The 651-nt window shown below is 49.9% G+C and overlaps 1 protein-coding gene across 1 annotated transcript in view; it reads right to left on the bottom strand.

Moving 5' to 3' along the window:
* The window catches only part of LOC119582266 (translation initiation factor IF-2-like), a 13,172-nt gene that overhangs the window by 9,386 nt on the left and 3,135 nt on the right, over nt 1-651 (bottom strand). Inside the window, exon 2 of the mRNA XM_037930485.1 lies at nt 365-442. Within this exon, the coding sequence (XP_037786413.1) occupies nt 365-442 (78 nt within the window). The remainder of the gene's footprint in view (nt 1-364; nt 443-651) is intronic.

Raw genomic sequence — 651 nt, 5'->3', positions numbered from 1 at the left:
ACATAAACTCATTTATAATACCGAAATATATTTACAATTATATACCATAAATCTTGGAATTATGTACAAGGAAAAAAATCACTGAATCATTACTAGATAGGACAAGTTTGCAGCACAGCTCAGGAGGAAAGGGGGGGGGGGGAGAGGGGGGGGAGGAGGAAGAGGGAGAAGAGGGGATGGAGGAGGAAGAGGAAGAAGAGGGGGTGGAGGAGGAGGAGGAAGAAGAGGGGGTGGAGGAGGAAGAGGAAGAAGAGGGGATGGAGGAGGAGGAGGAAGAAGAGGGGATGGAGGAGGAAGAGGGAGAAGAAGAGGAAAAGGGGGAGGAGCAGCGGCATCAATCCTTCTCGAAAGCGACACTCCAAACAGCCCTGGGTCCCTCCTTGATCGTGTGGGCTCAGGCTTTCGCTCGCGGGGAAACACTCCAAAGAGTCGGGCTAAGAGCCTGTAAATAGGTTGTATTTTTCGTTATCCAATTGCAGCCACTCTTACTATACACTTCAGAGCACACGGAGCAAAGTACAACTGTTAAAAATGAAACATCAAGAAGCCAGACACTTGCGGGGATCGGAGCTCAAGTGAGGTGGCAGAGCTTAGTGGCTCACGAGCTAACGGAGACTACTGCTTCGAAGTGGAGCGAAACCCCAACGCTAA

The sequence above is a fragment of the Penaeus monodon genome, chromosome 15 (assembly GCF_015228065.2).
Source record: "Penaeus monodon isolate SGIC_2016 chromosome 15, NSTDA_Pmon_1, whole genome shotgun sequence".
Taxonomy (NCBI): Eukaryota; Metazoa; Arthropoda; class Malacostraca; order Decapoda; family Penaeidae; genus Penaeus; species Penaeus monodon.
Note: the sequence above shows the minus strand (reverse complement) of the source record. Positions and strands in the feature narration are given on the sequence as shown.